Source organism: Macaca thibetana, chromosome 19 (assembly GCF_024542745.1).
Source record: "Macaca thibetana thibetana isolate TM-01 chromosome 19, ASM2454274v1, whole genome shotgun sequence".
Classification (NCBI taxonomy): Eukaryota; Metazoa; Chordata; class Mammalia; order Primates; family Cercopithecidae; genus Macaca; species Macaca thibetana.
In genome coordinates, this window is record NC_065596.1 from 35,585,791 (window position 1) to 35,604,536 (window position 18,746).

General features: G+C 54.3%; 2 protein-coding genes and 1 long non-coding RNA gene across 5 annotated transcripts in view; 1 reads left to right on the top strand and 2 right to left on the bottom strand.

The window, feature by feature from the left end:
• The window catches only part of RDH13 (retinol dehydrogenase 13), a 75,974-nt gene extending 71,437 nt beyond the window's left edge, over positions 1-4,537 (bottom strand). The window contains exon 1 of the mRNA XM_050771777.1: positions 4,532-4,537. The gene's annotated coding sequence lies outside the window, so the exon portion shown is untranslated. The remainder of the gene's footprint in view (positions 1-4,531) is intronic.
• PPP1R12C (protein phosphatase 1 regulatory subunit 12C) overlaps positions 1-9,429 on the bottom strand; it is a 28,256-nt gene extending 18,827 nt beyond the window's left edge. For both annotated transcript variants that reach the window (XM_050771689.1, XM_050771688.1), the window contains exons 1-3: positions 9,109-9,429; positions 4,576-4,706; positions 4,378-4,496 (exon numbers count right to left, since the gene is read on the bottom strand). In XM_050771689.1, the coding sequence (XP_050627646.1) occupies positions 4,378-4,496; positions 4,576-4,706; positions 9,109-9,429 (571 nt within the window). The remainder of the gene's footprint in view (positions 1-4,377; positions 4,497-4,575; positions 4,707-9,108) is intronic.
• LOC126943277 (uncharacterized) lies at positions 1,151-2,255 on the top strand. 2 transcript variants are annotated; one of them, XR_007721724.1, is made up of 5 exons: positions 1,151-1,245; positions 1,310-1,373; positions 1,502-1,565; positions 1,822-1,889; positions 2,202-2,255. It is a non-coding gene; the product is annotated as an uncharacterized LOC126943277 (long non-coding RNA). The 2 variants fall into 2 exon arrangements; XR_007721725.1 differs by lacking the exon at positions 1,310-1,373.
• Positions 9,430-18,746: the final 9,317 nt, after the last annotated feature.

The following is an 18,746-nucleotide window of genomic DNA, read 5'->3' on the forward strand; positions in this document are numbered from 1 at the left end:
AGTGGTTCACTGCATCTTCCACCTCCCAGGTTCAAGCAATCTTCTCATCTCAGCCTGCTGAGTAGCTGGGAGCACAAGTGCATTCCCATGCCTGGCTAATGCGTTTTGTTTTACAGAGATGAGTTCTCACTAGGTCTCCCAGGCTGGTCTCAAACTCCTGGGCTCAAGAGATCCTCCTGTCTTGGCCTCCCAAAGTGCTGGGATTACAGGTCTGAACCACTGCTCCAGGCCTCAAATGGCCTTTTCTGGCCTGAGCCAGGCGGAATGGGTTTTGGTTCTTGCAAAGACTCATGCCCGATTCAGCCCGAGTCGACTGGGCCAGAGGCCTTCGTGGTGTTGAAGGGAACGGTAGCTCCAGGCCACGGGGTGACTGGCTGAGCAGATCATGTGCTCTCACTGAACCCCAGACCCAGAGAGAGGAAATCAGCAAGCAATCCAGGGAAAAGCAAAGGGGATGGCCGCACCTGTGGCCGGTCTGTCTGCTCTCCCAGCCCTGCCTGTGAGTGGCTGCCAGGGCCACACTATGGCCAGCACCAGTCTGCACGCCAGCACCTCGGGGAATTCTGCATCATGTCGGCATGTCCTGCAGGGGGCGCAAAAGCCTCCGCCCACCTGAGAGCTGGGGTGCAGCCTGTGACCCAGGTCCTGCGTACTGCAGCCCCTTTAAGGCTCCTGTGTGGAGCTGGGTGTCACGAGGTGTCACAGGCAGAGGCTTTGTGATTTGGGGCAGCAGAGCCCCACCCTGAGCAGCACAGCTGAGAGTCTTTCCAGTGGCACCAGTGGCCTTCGTTCCCGGCTGATCCTACAAGCCAACATCCCCCACCAATGTATCCCTTCCAGCCTTCTCCTCACCCCATGGGAGGGAAGAAGCGTGGCCCCCTCTGAGAAGCTGATGCCAGTTATGAGCAATTTCTGCAGGAAAATACAGTGGCAGAAAGGCCACGGACCCCCTGGAGGCCTTTCCCCGCCTCCCTGAGGTCCAAGGGAGGACGAGGACTGATCCAGACAGAGGGAGCCTAAATCACCCAGATCCGGATCCCTAGCTGGGTCCTGAACCAGAGGGGGAGAGGTGACAAAGAATCTCAAGGAGAAACGCAGGCAACAGTGTAGCATCAAGGTTAGTGCAGTGGGTAACAGTGTAGCATCAAACTTAACACAGCGTGTAACAGCGTGGCATCAAGGTTAGTGCAGTGGGTAACAGTGTAGCATCAAACTTAACACAGCGTGTAACAGCGTGGCATCAAGGTTAGTGCAGTGGGTAACAGTGTAGCATCAAACTTAACACAGCGTGTAACAGTGTGGCATCAAGGTTAGTGCAGTGGGTAATAGTGTAGCATCAAACTTAACACAGCGTGTAACAGTGTGGCATCAAGGTTAGTGCAGTGGGTAACAGTGTAGCATCAAACTGAACACAGCGTGTAACAGCGTGGCATCAAGGTTAGTGCAGTGGGTAACAGTGTAGCATCAAACTTAACACAGCGTGTAACAGCGTAGCATCAAGGTTAGTGCAGTGGGTAATAGTGTAGCATCAAACTTAACACAGCGTGTAACAGTGTGGCATCAAGGTCAACGCAGGGGGTAATAGTGTAGCATCGAAATTAACACAGCATGTAACAGCGTGGCCTCAAGGTTAGTGCAGTGGGTAATAGTGTAGCATCGAAGTTAACACAGCGTGTAACAGCGTGGCCTCAAGGTTAGTGCAGTGGGTAATAGTGCAGCATCGAAGTTAACACAGTGTGTAACAGTGCAGCATCAAGGTTAGTGCAGTGGGTAATAGTGTAGCATCGAAGTTAACACAGCGTGTAACAGCGTGGCCTCAAGGTTAGTGCAGTGGGTAATAGTGCAGCATCAAACTTAACACACTCAGTGTGTAACAGTGTGGCATCAAGGTCAACGCAGGGGGTAATAGTGTAGCATCGAAGTTAAGTGTGTAACAGTGTGGCATCAAGGTTAGTGCAGTGGGTAATAGTGTAGCATCGAAGTTAACACAGTGTGTAACAGTGTGGCATCAAGGTCAACGCAGGGGGTAATAGTGTAGCATTGAAGTTAACACAGTGTATAACTGTGGCATCAAGGTTAGTGCAGGGGGTAATAGTGTAGCATCGAAGTTAACACAGTGTATAACTGTGGCATCAAGGTTAGTGCAGTGGGTAATAGTGTAGCATCGAAGTTAACACAGCGTATAACAGTGTGGCATCAAGGTCAACGCAGGGGGTAATAGTGTAGCATCGAAGTTAACACAGTGTATAACTGTGGCCTCAAGGTTAGTGCAGGGGGTAATAGTGTAGCATCGAAGTTAACACAGTGTATAACTGTGGCCTCAAGGTTAGTGCAGTGGGTAATAGTGTAGCATCGAAGTTAACACAGTGTGTAACAGTGTGGCCTCAAGGTCAACGCAGGGGGTAATGTGTTGCATCCCTACTGTGGTTCTGCAGGAGGTTTTCCTTGTGGCAGGAGATACCTGCTGTGCATCAGGGGAAGATTTACAATGTCTGCAACACAGTCTCAAAATAGCCCGGCTCATGCCTGTAATCCCAGCACTTTGGAAGGCTGAGGCCGGCAGATCGCCTGAGGTCAGGAGTTCCAGACCAGCCTGGTCAACATGGTGAAACCCCATCTCTACTAAAAATGCAAAATTAGCTGGGCATGGTGGCACACGCCTGTAATCTCAGCTACCCAGAAGCTAAGGCAGGAGAATCGCTTGAACCCAGAGGGACAGAGGTTGCAGTGAGCCGAAATCATGCCATCATGCCATTGCACTCCAGCCTGGGCAAAAAGTGAAACCCCATTTCAAAAAAAAAAAAAAAAGCTCAGGAATGGAAAGGCAGGGATGGGAAGGAAGAAAGGAAGGGAGATTTGGAAGGAAAAAAGAGGAGGAGGAAGCATAGGAAAAAAAGTGTTCATGTCTGTACCTGGGAAGAGATCGCAAGGGAGGGACAGAGAGAGAGAACACAAATGTACCAAAAAGTTAAAAACTGATGATTCTATACTGTATGATTCCCTCTATGTGACGCATACAAAACAGCAAATCTACAGCGACAGAAGACAGAGAGGGCTGCATGAGGGCGGGCTGCATGGTTGGGGGTGATGGCTAAGGGGTTGCAGGGTTTCGCTGGGCGATGATGAAAATGTTCTATAATCAATGTGGTCATGAATGCCCAACCCTGTGAATATACTAAAAAGCACTGAAGTGTGCACTTTGGGTGAATTGTAGGGTACGTGAATTATATCTCAAAAAGCTGTCTAAAAAAAAAAAAACACCACCACACACTGGTGACACTTAGTGAAAGTCATATGGGTAGTCACATGCTATTGTTCCAACTTTTCTGTAAATTTCAAGCTTTCCCAAAGTAAAAAGTTGGGGGGAGGGAGGAGAAAGAATCCAGGTCTAGGGCTGATTTGAGCCACTCCCCATTTCAACCAAAGAAGGGCTCCCAAACCTCAGATCTCCGCCGTCACGTGTCTCACTAGCTACTCCTCCTGTGTGGCTCTTGTGGCCCCCTGAACCCCTGAGGAATCCTATCCTTTTTCAGCCTGGCCAGCGGCCCTGTAAGGACAGCCGCGTCAGAAGTCTGGGAGGCTGCCAGTATCTCGTTTCCTCGTCAGGCTTCCTTTCCTTCCACACGGTCCCCCAGAACCTGCAGGGAACCATGCTCACACCCTTCCACCCAAACCCAGCCAGACCCTGACAACCACCCCATGCGGCGGTGCCGGTGGTCCTGTTTTAGGAAATCAGGGAAGCGAGCTGCAGGGACATGCCTGGAGTCGCCAGTCACAGGCAGAGGGGGGAGGTGAGCCCAGGACTTTAGAAGCCACGCTGGGGACCCAGGGATCCTGTGTGGCCATCACACACCTACTAGAAGCAACAGCCCTTCTCTAGAAAAATGAACCTGGCCACAGTTTCAGGGACTCCTGGACCCCATATGAAGGCTCCTGGGGTACTATGAGTCTCAGAGGACAGGGAGACCAGTCCCTGGCAACCCCTGCATGCCCCTACTCCCCCCCGAGTAAACGCATCCCCTCCCAGAAAGACCTGTGGCAGGGTTCCAGCAATCCTACCTAACGCACTCCAGGGTGAGTCCAACCACCCACTCCCCCCGCCCTGGCATTTCAATCTCCTCAGCTACTCAAGGAGTGAAATCACAATCCCAGTTGGTAGGGATTTGAGTTCTTATCCTGTGCCTCTGCTGGGCTCAAGCAATCCTGGAGGCAGGCTTCCATGCCCCCATTTCACAGGTGAGGAAACTGAGGCACACAGAAAGACAATCCTAGCAAGCAGGGTCAGCCTCGGTGCCCAGGCGGCCTCTAAAGCTCTCAGCCTGGAGACCAGAGGTGAGGAGGTGTCCCCCACCCCACACACAGCACACCAGAGCCCACCTCGGCGGGCGATCTCCGCCTTCAGCAGCCCCTCCATGGGGTCCGACTCGGCCAGGTCCAGGGGCAGGTCCCCGTCACTGTTGACGGCGGCGATGTTGGCCCCGTGGCTCAGGAGGTACCTGGGGGTGGGGGTTGGTCAGGGCTGAGGGTCCAGGCCCCCACCCCGACCAGGTCCTGCCCAGCCCTCCCTTGCCTCACCTGGCGATGTCTAGGTAGCCACAGGAGGCAGCCACATGCAGGGGCGTCCAGCCCTCGTTGTCCGCCTGGTTCACAGTGGCGCCTTGCTCCACCAAGAAGCGCACCACCTCCAGGTTCTCATCAATGCAGGCCTGGGGGTGGGAAACAGCCGTCAGCCGCACCTCCGCCAGCCACGGTGTCCCAGCAAGGCAGGACTCCAGAGGCAGCCATGAAAACAGATCCAGGGACATGGTGCTAGGACAGTGGGGAAAACGACCCCAAGAGCCTCTGGCCGCCAGCTGTTTAAGATACCCCCGATTGCCCAATGGTCAGGTCCGCCAAACCTTCCGCGCTCAGTGGAAACTACAAAAGGACTCCCGGCTACCTGCAAACAGGAAGAGTGCGGGAACCCCACATGGTACTTGTCAGACACAGCAAAACCCCCTGACCACCCGCAGGTGGCGCTTCCAGGGCTGTGACTAGGGAAGAGGTTCCAGCCCCTCCTCCTTCAGAGCCAGGAGTCCTGGCCCCAGCCCCTCCTGCCTTAAACTCAGCCAGGTCCTTCCAAGGGTCAAGCCTAGAAACCACCCCGGCAGACACTGTGCAGGAGCGACGCTGCGGGCCCAGGGCTATGCAGGGTGGGGGAAGGCCGCCCTGTGCTAGACAGACTCAGGGGCCCGGGCAGGACTCCCAGATGACAGCTGCACACCTGTGTGCCCGGGCCCCAGGCGGTCACACTCCAGTTCACCGAGGCCTCCTCTGCACGGGGCACTGCAGCCAGGGACTTACACGGGCCAACGTTTCTCATTCTTCCCTTAGGAGTCCAAAACTTGGGGGGACAAAAGCCAAAGTCCAGGGGGTTGGGGGAGAAACCTGCCCCAGGCCTTGTGGACACTGGATGGGCCCTGGGACCTGAACTGGAGCTGAGGGAGGAGTGAAGCTAAACTCCTAGATCCACGGGATAAATTACCCACTAAGTCCCTCACCTCTCCAAAGCTGCCCATCTGGAGAAGGGGGGAGGGAGCTACGAGGGCCAAGAGCATGAGGTCATGGAAACTCGGCTGTGAAGGGGGCCGCACGTGCCCTGGGAACGGGATGAACTCGACTCGTTTATTTCCATCCAGTTGTCATGGCAATGGGGGAGGGGGGCAAGGAGAGCGATGGGCCTTTCCCTTTCAAGGACCTGCCCAGTACAGGCATCCCTGTGAAAGATGCCTGAGGCCTGGGCACCAGGGACTCCGAAGTCCAGGCCCAGCCCCTCCCCATTTAACCCAGGAGGCCAGGCCCATCCCCTCCCCCACTCAACCCAGGAGGCCAGGCCCCAGCCTTTCCGTCCTCAGATGCAGGAGCCCAGGCCCCCAGCCTCTCCCCATTCAGACCCAGGAGTCCAGGCCCAGCACCCCCTCCCTCAGACCCAGGAGTCCAGGCCACAGCCCCTCCTCCCTCAAACCCAGGAGCCCAGGCTCCAGCCCCTGCTCCCTCAGACCCAGGAGTCCAGGCTCCAGCCCCCTCCTCCCTCAGACCCAGGAGTCCAGGCTCCAGCTCCTCCTCCCTCAGACCCAGGAGTCCAGGCTCCAGCTCCTCCTCCCTCAGACCCAGGAGCCCAGGCCCCCAGTTCTTCTCTGTTCAGCCCTAAGAATCCTGGCTCCCAGCCCCTCCTACTCTAGCCCCCAATCCCCTAGCCACTAAGGCAGTGGGAGGGCAGCAATGGGGGGAGTGTACCAGCCTCACCAAGTGGTTGATAAACCCACATGGGGTACCCTAAGAACTCAGAAACTGCTATAGCAGGGGGCTGATGCTTGGGGACCTGCCTCAAGAAGGATGCAGGAGAAACACAGCCCCAGGTGGAGAAACTGGCCGGGACTCAAGAGTCACCCAGAGACGGTGATCCCGTCCTTGTTTTCATAGGACTTAGGGTTTCAGCGTTAAAACCAGGCTGTTCTGGGCAAACGGCATAAGCTGGTCACCCCACACCCAGACCTGACCCAAACCCAGCTCCCTTGCTTGCTGGCCACGTAACCTGAGAAGGGACTCCCCTCTTCCCTGAACTCCAGCCCACCCCAATACTCCAGGCCTCCTGGGATACCCCGAAGAGTGAGTTTGCCAAGCAGTCACCCCACAGTGGGAGGAGAATCCACCTGAAAGCCGGCCTGGCGGACTGGGCTGGGGCGACCTCTCGCCGGGTCCAGGCCAACTAGGTGGCCTGGGGCCTCTGGGGGATGCAGGGGAAGGGGGCTCAGTCTGAAGAGCAGAGCCAGGAACCCCTGTAGGGAAAGTGCAGGAGAGCCAGGGGTATGGGATGGTGACGAGGAAGGGGGACAGGGAACCTGAGCGCCTCTCCTGGGCTTGCCAAGGACTGAAACCCAGGGGCCCGGAGCAGGGCCTTAGGGAAGAGGGTCCCCGGGACCCCGCTCCGGGCGGAGGAGTATGTCCCAGATAGCACTGGGCCTCTTTAAGGAAAGAAGGATGGAGAAAGAGAAGGGGGTAGAGGCGGCCACGACCTGGTGAACACCTAGGACGAACCATTCTCACAAAGGGAGTTTTCCACACGGACACGCCCTCCTCGCCACAGCCCTGCCAGGGCGGGGCGGCTACTGGCCTTATCTCACAGGGAAAACTGATGCACAGAGGAACAGTACAAATTCGGGGCTAGAAAGGTGAAGACCCAAAATTAGAACTCAGGACCAACTTATTCTGATTTTGTTTTTCCAAACTGCTTCTCCTCTTGGGAAGCGTAAGGAAGCAGCAGCACCCGGCTCAGTGAAATGCACCAGACGGCCGCGCCAGAGCAGCTCAGGCTCCGGGAGAGGGCAGCGCAGGGCGGCCACTGAGAACCAGCAGGTCGAGCATCCCCCTTACCTCCCACCCCCCGCCAAGCTCTCCCTCCCAGGATCCTCTCTGGCTCCATCAGTAAGCAAACCCTAGGGGTTCTGGCGGGGAGAGAGAGGTGGCTCCAGGAAATGGGGGTGTGTCACCAGATAAGGAATGTGCCTAAAAGGAGGTGGGGGTCAGGCCCAATATCTGGAGACTAGGAGGGAGGAGGCCTAAGGATGGGGCTTTCTGTCACCAGTCCTGTCCCTAGTGGCCCCACGGTGGGGTGGAGGGGACAGATAAAAGTACCCAGAACCAGAGCCATATTAATCGGTCCTGGGAATATAAGGTGGTCCCGGCTCTGGGACACAAGATCTTGTCCTGAAGTGGCCATGGGGGCCCGGCTTGGAGGAAGAGGCCCAGCCGAGCTCTGGGACCCCTGGAAGATGCCGTGACAGGGGCCGGAAGAGCGAGCACAGACTAGAGAGGTAAAGGGGGTATGGGAGCTGCCCGAATTAAAGAAGTGAGAGGTGACCCAAATCCACAGGAGGAGGGGGTGTCCAGGCAAAGAAAGCAAGAGGACGGAGAGGTGGCTAAAGCCAGGGAGACAGGGACTTTGGGGTTGTCGGGAAAAACGGTGATGATGCAGGCCTGCGAGAAGGGGAGGTGGGGACGCAAGGGAGAGGCGTCCCCACCTCCCCTTCTCCCACGGAGAAGACCATCCTAAGAAACGAGAGATGGCACAGGCCCCAGAAGGAGAGGGAAAAGGGAACCCAGCGAGTGAAGATGGCATGGGGGTTGGGGTAGGGAGCAGGATGCCCGGAGAGGACCCAGACAAGGGCAGGATCCGCTCCGAGGACACCACGTGGTGCAGCGCCGAGAAGGAAGTGCTCTGGAAAGAGCATCCTTGGGCAGCAACGCACAGCACAGAGCAAGGGGAAGAGGGATCGGAGGAAGCTGGAACCTGAAGGAGGTGGTGGGGAAGGATCTGGGCCTAGCCGTAGGGGTGGCCCAGGCCACAAGCTGCAGGCAGAAAGCGGCGCAGGTTCAGGGGAGAGAATGCAGGTCAGTGAAAGCAGGACCCGCCTGGAAAGGGGAAACAGCGGGCCAGAGGCGGCGCAGAAGCCAGTAGAGCTCAAAGTGGTCCGGACTCCGGAGAGAGACGGCCGCATTAGAGGGCAGAGTAGAGGCGGCACAGCAAGGGCACTCGGCGGCGAGTGGAGGGCAGCGCAAAGTGACAATGGCCAGGGCCAGGGAGATAGACCAGAGTGAGCTATGGGAGCTGCCTCAGGTTCAGGAGAGGGCAGGGCAGGGAGAGAGACAAAGTCCAGGGCCAGCTAGAGAGGCTCAACATCGGAAGAGGGGAAGTCGAGGGAGGGATGGTAAGGGGGACTGCAGGGGTCAGCACAGGCTGGCAAAGCCAGGGCCGGTTAAAGCGACTCCAATGCGGAAGAGGGTAGATCGAAGGGGACTGGTAAGGAGGCCTGGGGCAGGGTGGTAAGCACAGAGTGGCAAAGCCCAGGGCCACTTGAAGCAGCCCCAATTCGGAAGCAGGGTGGTCGAAGAGGGCTGGTAAGGGGGCGCTGGGACGGGGTGTCAGCATAGGGTGGCAAAGCCCAGGGCTAGGAACGACGGGGCGGATCGAGACTGGCAACGGCGGCTCGGAACCGGGGAAGGAGGATGCCCCAGGCGGCGCTGCGGAGGGTGGGCCTGGCCCCGGGAGAAGCCGGAGGGGGCGCTGACCTGGTGCAGGGCGCTGATGCCGTCGGCGTTGGTGGAGTCCAGCACTGCGCGGGCGGGCGGCGGCGCGGCGGGGTCGAGCTCGGCGCCGGGGCCAGGGTCGGCGGCGCACAGCATCAGACGCGCTTCGTCCAGGTCGCCGCCCGCACAGGCCGCCAGGAACTCGGCAGCGCGCTCGAAGCGGACGGTGCGGGCGCGGCGCTCTCCGGGGCCAGGCTCGGCGCCCGCCCGCGCCCCCCACTGCCGCAGCTGCTCCCGTCGCCGCTCCCGGGCAGCCGCCGCCGCCGCCCCCGGGCCAGCCGCCGGGCCATCCTCTCCGGACATCGCACCGCCCGCCCGCCCAGCGAGCGAGCGAGCGAGCGCCCAACCCCAACTGCCGCCGCCGCCCGCCCGCCCCGGGGGCCGCCGGGAACTGCCGCTGGCCCCCCCCACCGCCGCAGGGATCTCCCGGCCCCCGCCCGGCGCGCCGACGTCACGGCGCTGCCCCAGGGTGTGCTGGGCAGGTCGCGGGGAGCGCCGGGAAATGGAGTCCATAAGCGGAAGTTGCCCCTGGCCACTTTCAGGAGTCGCTGTGCCCCGATGCACACTGGGAAGTCCGCAGCTCCGAGGCGCCCTGTGGAAATCACCGAATGAGGGCCTCCTCGGGGGAATGCTGGGAAATGGAGTCTGCAGACCGCAGGGATGCCCCACGGCATACTAGGAAGTGTAGAGTACCGGGTGAAGGGGACGAAGAGCAGGCTGCCCCAGGGCAGTTAGGAAATCGACTGGACAGCCGCGTGGGAGGGAGTGCGGGGAGAGGCAGGGTTGTTTTGTTATTGTTGTTTTATTTTGTTTTGTTTGTTTTGAGACGGAGTCTCGCTCTGTCTCCACTCTGGAGTTCAGTGGCGCGATATCCGCTCACTGCAACCTCCGCTTCCCAGGTTCAAGCAATTCTCCTGCCTCAGCCCCCAGAGTAGCTGGGATTACAGGCGCCCGCCACCACGCCCTGCTAATTTTTATATTTTTAGTAGAGACGGAATTTCACCATGTTGGCCAGGATGGTCTCGATCTCTTGACCTCGTGATCTGCCCTCCTCGGCCTGTAATCCTGCTGGGATGTCGGGCATGAGCCTCCACGCCCGGCTGGGTTTTATTTATTTTGGGTTTTTTCCTGACCCCTTAACTCGAAATAAGCTCCACGAGGGCAGGGACTTTTGTCTTCTGTGCACTACTTGTCCTTGGTTCGTAGAACAGAACCTGAGAGTACGTGATCGCAAATATTTTTGGAATGAATGAATGAATGGGTTCACCAGGGCACCATGGGAAACTGAGTCCACCACCCAAAAGCCGTGAAAGACGGTCCATATCCAGGCTTCCCTGGGTGACCTCCCAGGGCATGCTGGGAAATGAAATTTGCGGTGCAAAGGTCAGGACCACGATCCTAGGGCACGCTGGGAAATGTAGCCCACAGGGCCACACCCCTAAAAACACAGCGGGTGGAAGGCATCTCGGGCTCGGGGCAGGAGAAGTCCACAGTCCCTAGTGGTAATCCCTGAACCACACGGAGGAAAGGAACCCAACAGTGACAGGGCTCCCAGAGCCTTCACTGGTCCGCGCTTCTTCTGCGCCCAACCGGACCTCCCGGGACCCGTCCAGGCCCCCGCGCGCTCTCAAGGCATGCTGGGATTGGTGGTCCCGGGCGAGGAGTTCCAGCAGGTGGGGGGCGAATCACCTTACAGCGGGCCCAAGCGATGAGCACACTTTAATCTTCACCTTGCGGATCCCGCGCCTAGCTCCAAATTGGGAAGGTGGCTGGCACTTTGAGACAGGAAGAGACCGACCAAAATCACACAGAATTGGGCCAAAATCCAGACAGGCTACAGACGGTTTCCCAAGCGCTGTGGGAGTTTCCCACCCACTCTGAAGTCCTGGGTTTGCGCGGAGAAGTAAACTGTGCATCCCACGAGGCCTGTTTCTTTCCCTCTCTCTTTCTTTTCCTTTTTTTTTTTTTTTTTTTTTTTTTTGTTGTTGTTGTTACGAAAATTTTTGTGGTTTTATTGTATCATGAGGCATTGAAACATTCGAACCACTCTGTCTGGGTGAGGCAGCTGCTTTCTCCTTCTCTTTCTTTGGGTTACTAGAGCAACTTGTCAGATTTTTTTTTTTTTTTTGGGGGGGACGGAGTCTTGCTCTGTCACCCAGGCCGGAGTGCAGTGGCGCAATGTCGGCTCACGGCAAGCTCCACCTCCTGGGTTCAAGGGAGTCTCCTGCCTCAGCCTCCCAAGTAGCTGGTATTACAGGCGTGCTCCACCACGCCCGGCTAATTTTTATTTTTAGTAGAGACGGGGTTTCACCATGTTGGCCAAGATGGTCTTGAACTCCTGACCTCGTGAACCGACTGCCTCGGCTTCCCAAAGTGCTGGGATTACAGGCGTGAGCCACTGCGCCTGGCCAGATTTGTGTTTCTAAAAAAAGGACAACCTTTTGCATTAAGTCTTTCCGAGGCATGCGCTGGTGCAACACAAACTTCTCCCGTCAGATGCAGCTAGTCTAGTGTCCAGACATCACACACAACACCTCGGTGGCAGCAGCTCACTGTGCCCTCTCCTGCCGCGGCCCTGCTCATTTGTGCATCGTATCTGGAGCATCTGGAGCAGTGGGAATAGTTCTGGAAAGAGGAGGGAGGAGGAGGCAGCGCAAGGGCTGGGTGGAGAGGAGGTCAGCTGAAGTTGTGCAGGGCAAGCCTGAACATGTCATTGGTGGAAACCCAAACATCATTGCCTCACTGATGTTTGGTTTGGTTTGGTTTGGTTTGGTTTTATTTTTGAGACAGAGTCTCACTCTGTCGCCCAGGCTGGAGTGCAGTGACATGATCTCGGCTCACTACAACCTCCACCTCCTGGGTTTAAGTGATTCTCCTGCCTCAGCCTCCCGAATAGCTGGGATTACAGGCGTGCTCCACCACGCCCAGCTAATTTTTGTATTTTTAGTAGAGACAGGGTTTCACCATGTTGGCCAGGCTGGTTTCGAACTCCTGACCTCAAGTGTTCCTCCTGCCTCGGCTCCCCAATTGCTGGGATTACAGGCGTGAGCCACCGTACCCAGCAGATGTTCTTCAACAGGAATATCTGATGGAAACCCATGATGGGGTCTTCATCCACCACGAAGCCTGTTTCTATAGAAAGGGATAGTTCCGGTGGCTCTTAGGTGTGGTCCCTGAACCCCACACTTTCCACATACTTACACACCAACCTCCTTCCCCCAGGAAAACAGGAAGTCAGTCTTCAGGGTATTATCCTGTAGCTCTGGTTCTATATGTATTCTGTGCCTTTATGTGTAATCGTATGTATTTGCAATCATGTCTGTGGCCGGGTGTATGTTGTTAATGAATGTTTGTGTTTATGTTTTGGTTTTTTGGGTTTTTTTGTTTGTTTTTGTTTTTGAGATGGAGTTTCACTCTTGTCGGCGCCCAGGCTGGATTGCAATGGCGCAACCAAAAAAGAGTAAAATAACAGAAATCAGAATGGGCTTCTAATACTCTTACCCCTCTCTCCACGCTGGACAGAAGAGTCAATTTTATACTTTTGTGGATGTTCTAACTTCACCTCTTTATCTGAACCATCTTTATGATGCAGACTACTGTCTATTTTTCTGCTGTTACAGAAGTGGGAACATTTTCTTCTTATCTTTCTGAGGTTATTTACACCAGTGAGGAGGGCCTGCAGTTCCAAGGTTAAGCACCAGCATTCCACCGTTATCATTGAGAGCAAACGGCAGGCCCTAGAAGTGAAAACAAAACCTTTACCACAGAAAGACAAGAGCAAAAGATGATGTTCTTGGGTGGCATATGAAGATGTACACAGCCACCATCACATACCTATCAGATACTTATGTGTATCATCTCATCAACTCCAGGAGGCAGAGACTAAGAAACTAGCCCCAGTCACAAAGCTAGAAATTGGCCAAGACAAGGTTCAGTCTCAGGACTGTCAAATCCAGAACTGGAATTTTGTTTTGTTTTGTTTTTTGTTTTTTGAGACAGAGTCTCGCTCTGTCACCCAGGCTGGAGTGCTGTGGTGCGATCTCGGCTCGCTTCAAGCTCTGCCTCCCAGGTTCAAGCAATTCTCCTGGGATTATAGGCGTGCGCCACCACGCCTGGCTAATTTTTGTATTCCTAGTAGAGATGGGGTTTCACCATGTTGGCCAGGATAGTCTCGAACTCCTGACCTCATGATCCACCCGCCTCGGCCTCCCAAAGTGCTGGGATTACAGGCATGAGCCACTGCACCTACCATTTTCTTTTTTGAAATGGAGTCTCACTCTGTCACCCAGGCTGGAGTGCAGTGGTGTGATCTCAGCTCACTGCAACCTCTGCCTCCCAGGTTCAAGTGATTCTCCTGCCTCAGCCTCCCAAGTAGCTGGGACTACAGGGTCACACCACCGCGCCTGGCTAATTTTTGTATTTTTTATACAGATGGGGTTTCACCATGTTGGCCAGGCTGTTCTTGTACTCCTGACCTCAAGTGACCCACCTGCCTCAGCCTCCCAAAGTGCAGCGATTATGGGTGTGAACCACTGCGCCCAGCTCAGAGCTGGAATTCTTAACCATTCTAGTGGGATACCATTTTTTAAGTAGAAATAAAAGTCTAAGGATGGCAGTCCAGGTAAAGATTGCTAATAGAGCTAATGGTGAGAACACATCCCACAGTTCATTGGGTGGGTTGGGCAGATGAGATATCCCAACCTGTGTTCCCCACAAATAAGCGATCACAGTCATGAAAATGTACATAGACATGTTTACATGGACATGTACAAGCATAAGCACAGCCAGGCATGGTGGCTCACGCCTGTAATACTAGCACTTTGCAATGCCCAGCCAGATAACTTGTCTTTTTATTTATGTGATGCTAACCCATCCAGAGACACACCCAAGCCTGACTAATAGGTCTGGCTTGGCCAGGAGCAGTGGCTTACATCTGCAATGCCAGTATTTTGGGAGGCTCAGGTGAGTGAATCACGAGGTCAGGAGTTCGAGACCAGCCTGGCCAACATAGTGAAACCCCATCTCTACTAAAAATACAAAAAATTAGCCAGGTGTGGTGCACGTGCCTGTATTCCCAGCTGCTCAGGAGGCTGAGGCAGGAGAATTGCTTGAACCTGGGAGGCGGAGGTTGCAGTGAGCTGAGAACACACCACTGCACTCCAGCCTGGGTGACAGAGTGAGACTCCTTCTCAAAAAAAAAAAAAAAAAAAGGGTCTGGCTTGACCCCAAGAACCTGGTCTGACCTCCATGAACCTGGTCTGACCTCCAAGAACCTGGGTTCTTGTTCTTGGGAAGCAAGTATGTTCTGTGTTCAGGATCTACATATTTGTGCTGTGTAACAAAAAGGGTAGACTGTGTCAGAGACTGCTAATGTCTGCCCACAGCTATCGTTTCCATCCTCAATAGTACAATGGAAATCTTATTTGGAATAGTAAAGCACCCAGCTAGCTAAAGCACAACGTGGAGACCCAGTCTCCTTTGCAATGAGAGGAAGCCAATGACATGGAAATGAACATTGTTGGGCGGAGCTTCCAGAAAGGCTTCGTCGAGGCAGGGTGCAGGGGCTCACGCCTAGAATCCCAGCACTTTGGGAGGCCGAGGTGGATGGATCACAAGGTCAGGAGTTCGAGACCAGCCCGGCCAACATGGTGAAATCTCATCTCTACTAAAAATACAAAAATTAGCAGGGTATGATGACGCATGCCTGTGGTCCCAGCTACTCAGGAGGCTGAGACAGGAGAATCGCTTGAACCGAGGAGGCAGAGGTTGCAGTGAGCCAAGATCTCGCCACGGCACTCCAGCCTGGGCGACAGAGCAAGACTCCATCTAAAAAAAAAAAAAAAAAAAAAAGGAACAGAAAGGCTTCATCAAAGGGGCTGATTCAGCTGAAGGCTGCCCATTTCTGGTCTTCTCTTCTGCCCTCCTCCTTCTCAGAAAGTGGACGTGATGGCTGCAGCTCGAGAAATCATGCTGTGCTCATCAAGTGACCCTATAGCTGGAAGTAACACAGAAGAGCAGAAGAAGCCTTATTTATTTATTTATTTTGAAACAGGGTTTTGCTCTGTCACCCAGGCTAGAGTGCAGTGGTGTGATCATAACTCACTGAAGCCTCAAACTCCCGGGCTCAGGCCATCCTCCTGTGTCAGTCTCCCAAGTACCTAGGACTACAGGTGCACACCACCGCATCTGGCTAAGTTTTTGTATTTTTTGGTAGGGATGGTGTCTCATTATGTTGCCTAGGCTGGTCTCGAATTCCTGGCCTCAAGCAATACCCTCACCTCGGCCTCCCAAAGTGCTGGGATTACAGGTAGAAGCCCACATCCCAGGCCAGAAGCTCAATTCTTTTTTTTCTTTTTTTTTTGAGATGGAGTCTCGCTCTGTCGCCCAGGCTGGAGCACAGTGGCGTGATCTCAGCTCACTGCAAGCTCTACCTCCTGGGTTCATGCCATTCTCCTGCCTCAGCCTCCTGAGTAGCTGGGACTACAGGCACCCACCACCACACCCAGCTAATTTTCTTGTATTTTTAGTTTCACCATGTTAGCCAGGAATGGCTCAATCTCCTGACCTCATGATCCACCCGCCTCAGTCTCCCAAAGTGCTGGGATTACAGGCATGAGCCACAGCGCCTGGTCTCTTTTTTTCTTTTTTTATTTTATTTTTATTTTTATTTTTTTGTTGAGACAGAGTCTCGCTCTGCCGCCCAGGCTGGAGTGCAGTGGCCGGATCTCAGCTCACTGCAAGCTCCGCCTCCCGGGTTCCCGCCATTCTCCTGTCTCAGCCTCCCGAGTAGCCGGGACTACAGGCGCCCGCCACCTCGTCCGGCTAGTTTTTTTTTTGTATTTTTTAGTAGAGACGGGGTTTCACCGTGTTAGCCAGGATGGTCTCGATCTCCTGACCTCGTGATCCGCCCGTCTCGGCCTCCCAAAGTGCTGGGATTACAGGCTTGAGCCACCGCGCCCGGCCACGTGTCACTTTTTAAATGTGCTTTTGCATTTTGTGTGTGTGTGTGAGAGATGGAGTCCTGCTCTGTCACCCAGGCTGGAGGGCAGAGGTGTAATCTCGGCTCACTGCAACGCCCCCCCGCCCCCACCGTTCAAGCGATTCTCCTGCCTTAGCCTCCTGAGTAGCTGAGATTACAGGCACCACTATGCCCAGCTCATTTTTTTTTTTCTTTTTTCTTTTGTAATTTAGTAGAGCTAGGGTTTCCTAGAGATGGCCAGGCTGGTCACCTACTCCTGACCTCAAGAGATCCTCCTGCCTTGAGCTTGGCAGTGAGCCAAGATTGCGCCACTGCACTCCAACCTGGGCGACAGAACGAGACTCCATCTCAAAAAAAAAAAAAAAGATCCTCCCGCCTCGATCTCCCAAAGTTCTGGGATTATAAGCAGGAGCCACCTCACTTGGCCTGCTTTTGAATTTCTTAATTTGGATATACTTTACATATCATAAGATGTACCATCTAAAGTACAATTCAGAGTTTTTCAGTATATTCACAGGTTGTGCAACTGTCACCACTATCTAATTCCAGAACACGTTTGTCATCGAAAAAGAAACGCCATTCTCTTTAGCCGTCATCTCTACCCACCGTCCCCCAGCCCCTCAAAAACACGAACCTCCTTCCTGCTTCTATGGATTTGCCTATTCTAGAAAATTCATACAAATGGAATCATATAATATGTGGTCTTTGATGTCTGGTTCCTTTCGCTTAGTATGTTTTCAAGGTTCATGCATGTCACACCACATGTCAGCCCTTCATTCCTTTCTGTGGCTAAACAACATTCCACTGTGTGGATGAACCAACGTATGTTTATCAATGTATGTTCATCAGTTAATGAACATTTGAGTTGCTTGCCTTTAGGCTATTAAGAAAAATGCAGTGGGCTGGGCACGGTGGCTCACAGCTGTAATCTCAGCACTTTGGGAGGCTGAGGCAGGCGGATCACCTGAGGTCAGGAGTTCGAGACCAGCCTGACCAACGTGGTGAAACCCCGTCTCTACTAAAAATATAAAAATTAGCTAGGAGTGGTGGCAGGCGCCTATAATCCCAGCTACTTGGGAGGCTGAGGCAGGAGAATTGCTTGAACCTGGGAAGTAGAGGTTGCGGTGAGCCGAAATCGCACCACTGCACTCCAGCCAGGGTGACAGAGTGAGACTCTGTCTAAAAAAAAAAAAAAAAAAAAAAAAAAAGCCAGACGCAGTGGCTCACACCTATAATCCCACCACATTGGGAGGCCGAGGCGGGCTGACCACCTGAGGTCAGGAGTTTGAGACCAGCCTGACCAATATGGTGAAACCCCATCTCTACCAAAAATACTAAAATTAGCCAGGCGTAGTGGCGGGCACCTGTAGTCCCAGCTGCTTGGGAGGCTGAGACAGGAAAATTGCTTGAACCCGGGAGGTGGAGGTTGTGGTGAGCCGAGATCATGCCACTGCGCTCCGGCCTGGGTGACGGAGCAAGACTCCATCTCAAAAAAAATAAAAAATAAATAAATAAATAAAAATGCTGCGGCCGGTGCAGTGGTTCACGCCTGTAATCCCAACACTTTCAAAGGCTGATGTGGGAGGATCACTTGAGCCCAGGAATTCAAGGCTGCAGTGAGCCATGATCACACCACTGCACTGCAGCCTGGGTGACAGAGCAAGACCCTGTCTCTAAAAATTAAAAATAAAGGCCAGGTGTGGTGGCTTAGGCCTGTAATCCCAGCACTTTGGGAGGCCGAGGCAGGCGGATCACAAGGTCAGGAGATCGAGACCATCCTGGCGAACATGGTGAAACCCCGTCTCTACTAAAAATACAAAAACATTAGCCGGGCGCAGTGGCGGGTACCTGTAGTCCCAGCTACTCAGGAGGCTGAGGCAGGAGAATGGCGTGAACCCGGGAGGCAGCGGAGCTTGCAGTGAGCTGAGATCGCGCCACTGCACTCCAGCCTGGGCAACAGAGCGAGACTCTGTCTCAAAAAAAAAAAAAAAAATTAAAAATAAAAATGCTGCTATGAAATTCATGTGCAAGCTTTTGTGTGGGCAAAGGTTCTTGGCTCTCTCGGACATCCATCTAGGAGGGGAACGGCTGGGTCCTGTGGAAAGGCTTCACTTGTTGAGGAACCGCCAGGTTGCTTGCAAAGCTGTTGCATTTTCCATTCCCACCAGCAGTGAGTGAAGGTTCAGTCTGCCATACTCTAATGATTATTATTGATGACACTCTTTCAAGCAATGGCGTGTTGGTAATAAGAAGTCAATGAGGCCGGGCGCGGTGGCTCAAGCCTGTAATCCCAGCACTTTGGGAGGCCGAGACGGGTGGATCACGAGGTCAGGAGATCGAGACCATCCTGGCTAACACGGTGAAACCCCGTCTCTACTAAAAATACAAAAAAAAAACTAGCCGGGCGAGGTGGCGGGCGCCTGTAGTCCCAGCTACTCGGGAGGCTGAGCCAGGAGAATGGCGTGAACCCGGGAGGCAGAGCTTGCAGTGAGCTGAGATCCGGCCACTGCACTCCAGCCTGGGTGACAGAGCGAGACTCCGTCTCAAAAAAAAAAAAAAAAAAAAAAAAAAAAAAAGAAGTCAATGAACCACGAGAGACCAGCCGCATATCAACAACAATAACATCAGAGAACCCAGCAGG